This window comes from Vigna radiata, unplaced genomic scaffold (genome assembly GCF_000741045.1).
Source record: "Vigna radiata var. radiata cultivar VC1973A unplaced genomic scaffold, Vradiata_ver6 scaffold_48, whole genome shotgun sequence".
In the NCBI taxonomy this organism is placed as follows: domain Eukaryota; kingdom Viridiplantae; phylum Streptophyta; class Magnoliopsida; order Fabales; family Fabaceae; genus Vigna; species Vigna radiata.
Window position 1 is genome coordinate 1,456,479 of NW_014542925.1, and position 5,417 is coordinate 1,461,895.

General features: G+C 30.4%; 1 protein-coding gene across 1 annotated transcript; it reads left to right on the forward strand.

Moving 5' to 3' along the window:
* Positions 1 to 3,085: 3,085 nt before the first annotated feature.
* LOC106752791 (berberine bridge enzyme-like 13) lies at positions 3,086 to 4,826 on the forward strand. The gene has a single exon (XM_014634565.2). It carries the CDS (start codon positions 3,117 to 3,119, stop codon positions 4,683 to 4,685), a length of 1,569 nt encoding a protein of 522 aa, XP_014490051.1. The 5' UTR covers positions 3,086 to 3,116; the 3' UTR covers positions 4,686 to 4,826.
* The last annotated feature ends 591 nt before the right edge of the window (positions 4,827 to 5,417 follow it).

The following is a 5,417-nucleotide window of genomic DNA, read 5'->3' on the forward strand; positions in this document are numbered from 1 at the left end:
AGTGAAAAATAACCGCGGTAAAAGCCCCTCGCTGCACTAGTGTATTTGTGGGGTGATTCATTAATTTTAATTTTTAAATATTTTATTTAGGAAAGATAACAAATTATTTAATATAAAGTTTTGAAAATTTTCAACCGTAGGATACTCTGGTGCATAAAAGGGCGGACACTGGTTTACGAAAATCTGATTAAAGCATTATATTTTAGTGAAGGAACTCCAATTTGTGTGATCCTAGCTTATTAGAGCTTAGAAAAATCTTATAAATGATCCCTTATGATTCCGTTTCACTTGTGTACATGGAAGGGTATTTAATATTAACAAATGTGATAACAGTTCGACATGGAGTGATACAATAAATTTCTTAAACTTGATTAGGATAAGTTCTCATATAATACTACAAAACGAGTTCAAATTTAATTATTTTTAGAAAACTTACTTATTTGATAAGGATTGCTATTTATTTATATAAAATAAGGATAATGATATTTAGACAACATTTTTTTGACAATATTTGAACATTGATTACGTGTCAATATGTGATTGGTCAAAAATTACTCCACAATTATGTTTATGATTATTATTATTGAATGTGGAGTAATTTTTGACCAATCATAAATTGACACGTAATCAAAATGTTCAAATGTTGTAAAAAAAATGTTGTCTAAATATCATTATCCATAAAATAAATTGGTTTTAATTATAATTAATATAGAATTTTCAACAACATAGTATAATTCACACGTTATATATAAAATATGTTGATTCTTGTATATACTTATTCATTATGGTATTATTGAGATGCTTTGGAATTTGTCCAATTATAAGGAGAAGTGAGAACACATAACTATTTTATTTTGAATTTTATTTCTTTACAATGTTGGGTTTTGTGAAAAAATGATAGGAAAACATATATATATATATATATATATATATATATATATATATATATATATATATATATATATATATATATAAATATATATTACATGTGTGTGGGTATTTCGTGCTGAACTCACTTTGGCTTAGTGAACTTCATTTTCTGCTTTAATGGGAAGAATGCTTTATCATTCTACTTTTATTTAAAGTGACCATGATATTTATCATTCAACTTTTATTTATAGTGACCATGATATTTATCATTCCATTTTTATTTATTGACCCTGATATTTTGACAACGATCATAATATATTATTTTATTGTAAAAATTTATTATATTATTTAAATATAATATTTTATTATTAAAAGATACTGTAAAGTAGATGTAAACGTCAAATAATAATTTTCCGTAAAGTTATAACGTCTTATTGAAAAAGAAGAAGCAAAAAGTTATCTAACATTATTGATCAAACTTTATTTTTTAATTTTAATTAGGATCAATAATTTATCCTATTATTAATTATGCTTTTCTACTTGTTTTGTAGCCAAGAAAAATGAATTTTGAGGTTGAACGAGCTAATTTTGTTCTTCCAAGGCTCGAAGAAAAAAAAAAGGACAAAGACTTTTAGAAAGGAAAGGTCAAGTTTCAAATTAAAAACCATTTCATAGATATTTTAATTTCAGAAAAGGTGTAGGAATCTATTGATGAGATGCATAACATACTTCATAACAAAAGATCAGAAAAATATTAGGAATTTTGAATTGAAAAATACATTTAGAAATGATGGTGATGCTTTTTTCCAAAAAATTCCATTCTGTTGATGTGTTTCCACACAAGTGGATTCATGAACAATACCTTTATAGTATTGTAAAAATTAGTGGGGAAGAACTCTTCCATTATTAAATCTAAATACTTTTAGTGTGCAATCAAAATGATTTTAAGTAAGTAAAATAAAATTCATGCCTTCCATTTTAAATTTTAATTAAATGAATCCATGTGAGTATGATATAGTCATCAACAAGAGCCAAGAACAATTTGTAAACGAAAAGGCTCCCCATAAATCAACATGCATATAAAAGCTCAAAGCAATTTTGTGTTGTTGAAGCACTGTTCGGAAGATAATTTCCTTTGTTTTGTAAAAATATACGAATAGGAAAATCATATTTTAATATCAATTTTTTTATACCATTTTGACACTGTACACGTATCAAAACATAGTTGGACGATTTCAAATTAAAAGAGAAACTTTGGTTTTTCTTTTTTAAATATGTCTTTATCTCAGCTTTTTTTAATTTGAAATCGTCCCACTACATTTTGATACGTATGCAGTGTCAAAATGGTGTCAAAAATTGATTTTAAATTATCGTTTTCCATACGAATAAGGAAAAAAAGGTTATCAGAGGAAAGACCTTGAACAATTTAATTTTGAAGCATTTATCAATCATAATATGATTAGTTTTGTTGCTCTTAGAGCATCAGTTTTGAAGCATGCTATTATTTATTATTTTTTTTTTTCTTTTCCACTGAATGTTTCCAATTTCTTTATCTTCTTTTTCTTTCCTAAGAATCATTACCACCCCAAGGCCACCAAACGGATTCCAGGTTTTCTGATAATATAAAATTATACAGAATTTGTTTTATTTGGTGCAAGACAGCATAATGCTGCGAAAAGGAAAAATATATGGTCTCTCAATTACACAATAACACCTAAATAATATTTACATATTGTAAAAAATATTGTCTAATTATTATTATCGTTCAAAATAAAATCAAGAAACCCGTGAAATAATGCATTGGCTTGTACATTACTAAAGTTTAATAGTAATACCACATTTTCTTTTGAGACGAAACGAGAAAGTCAATGTCATATTATAAGCTATAGGAAAGTTCTCAACATAATCAATGCTATATTGTATCTTAATATAATAAAACTAGGATTGCATTATAAAGGGCATTTCTTATTTGAAATTTCTTTAAATAAAAAATGTTAAAGCATTGAAGTTTTTGTTCAACTCTATCATTATTAAAAAACATTGTTAAACAAATAAAAATCATGATTAAAACTAGAACATTCACTGCAAACAAATGTTTATGCTTTTCTTTGTCAGCCTGACGCATGTCTTACCTCAAACATCATAATGCTACAGCATTCTGGCACAATAGCTGAAATATATATAGAACATTGGTGACACCCTCCATAGCACAAAAACAAAGAGTCTCCAACCTGAACAAAAAAACCATGTTGTCACCAATCTCACACTTGCCACTTGTAGTTATCCTATTATCTCTTTCATTGGCAACTTCAGCAACACATGAAGAAACTTTTGTCAAATGTCTCAACTTAAATTCTGACAGAACATTTCCATTTAACTCGTTAATCTACACTCCAAACAATCCTTCATTCAGCAGTGTTCTTGACTCCTCTGGGCAGAATAAAAGGCTTTTGGAACCTTCAGCACCAAAGCCTAAGTTTATATTCACACCCACCAGCGATTCCCATGTTCAAGCAGCAGTGATTTGCTCCAAGAAACTTGGGATTTATTTTACAGTGCTAAGTGGTGGCCATGACTACGAAGGAGTCTCGTACGTTTCCCAAACTGAAAGCCTCTTCATAGTCATTGACTTGATCAAGCTCCGTGAAATCAAGGTTGATATCAAAAGCAACACTGCTTGGGTTCAGGCTGGTGCCACAAATGGTGAACTGTACTACAGAATATATGAGAAGAGTTCAGTTCATGGCTTCCCTGCAGGGGTTTGCACAAGCTTAGGACTTGGTGGGCACATTACAGGAGGAGCATATGGAACCATGGTGAGAAAATATGGCTTAGCGGCGGATAATGTCTTAGATGCTAAAATTGTTGATGCCGAAGGTAGAATTCTTGACAGGGAAGCCATGGGGGAAGATTTATTTTGGGCTATAAGAGGTGGTGGAGGTGGAAGCTTTGGTATTCTTCTTTGGTGGAAGATTAAGCTGGTTCCTGTGCCCTCAACTGTGACAGTTTTTACAGTTAACAAGACCCTTGAGCAAGGTGCAACCAAGCTTCTTCAAATATGGCAGGAAGTGGCACCCTATGTTGATGACAATCTCTTCATCAGAATCGTCATTCAAAGAACACAGAGAACTGTTACAACTTCGTACAATGCTCTCTTCCTTGGTGAGGCCAAATCACTCCTTGGAATCATGAAGAAAAGCTTCCCCGAGTTGGGTTTGACAAGAAAGGATTGCTTGGAAACTAGCTGGATCAAGTCCGTGCTCTATTTTGCAGGCTTTCCAAGTGGCACGAATCCTCAAGTTCTGCTAGGAAAGTCACTGATGAAGACCTCCTTCAAGGGAAAATCAGATTTTGTGAGAGAACCGATACCAGAAACTGGACTGGAAGGATTGTGGAAAAGGGTACTTGCAGAAGACAACCCTTTGATTTTATGGAGCCCATATGGTGGAAGGATGGAGCAGTTTTCAGAATCTGACACCCCATTTCCTTACAGAAATGGAACAAGGTTCATAAGTCTGTATTTGTCTTTTTGGCAAGATGGTGACAAGAATGTTGCAAAGCACATAGATTGGATTAGGAACGTTCACAACTACATGGCTCCTTATGTATCTAGCTTTCCAAGGGGACAATATGTGAATTACAGGGATCTTGATTTGGGAGTAAACACAAAGAATAGCACAAGCTACATAGAGGCAAGTGTTTGGGGTTACAGGTATTTCAAGAACAATTACGACAGGTTGGTAAAGATTAAGACCAAAGTTGATCCTCAAAATGTCTTCAGGCATGAGCAGAGTATCCCACCTCTTCCAGTATGATCACAATAGCCAAAAAATCGGAAATAAGGCTTTTTGCTGCTACAGTCATTAGACTGGGCTATCCAAAATTTAAAGCAATGAGTATAAAATTATATTTGTTACTTTGTTTATGGTTGATATATTGTACCTAATTGTTTGTTATCTTTCTGTATCTCAACTTGATTATGCATGAGACTGAAGTGTTGTTTTTTATGCAAAAACTTTGCTACCTACTACTAGTAATAAAGGACAATGATATTTTAATAACTCTTTTTTAAGAACTTTTTATAACAGGACACGTATTACTGTTTTATTAGTTTGTTTGAATTTATTTTAAAACAAATATTTGAAACGGACCAATCACAAACTGTCACATATGCGTTGTCAAAAAATTGTCAAAGAAAGAATTGTTAAAGAGACTTTTTCCATCTTTTAATATCTCAATTGAAAACTGGGGCAAAACAGTTTATTTATTACGTGTTCATGAATTATTTGAGTAATTTTAATTATATTTTATTAATAAATTAATACTTTAATTGTCTCTGTATACACAAATTAAGAGTTGTTGAAGATTTTAAAACAATAGAGGAATTGATATAGGCATGTGAAATGATTGGTTAGGTATTTGAGAATGTTAATTTCTTATATTTATATTTTTCTCTGTTATATATATATATATATATATATATATATATATATATATATATATATATATATATATATATATATATATATATATATATATATATATAT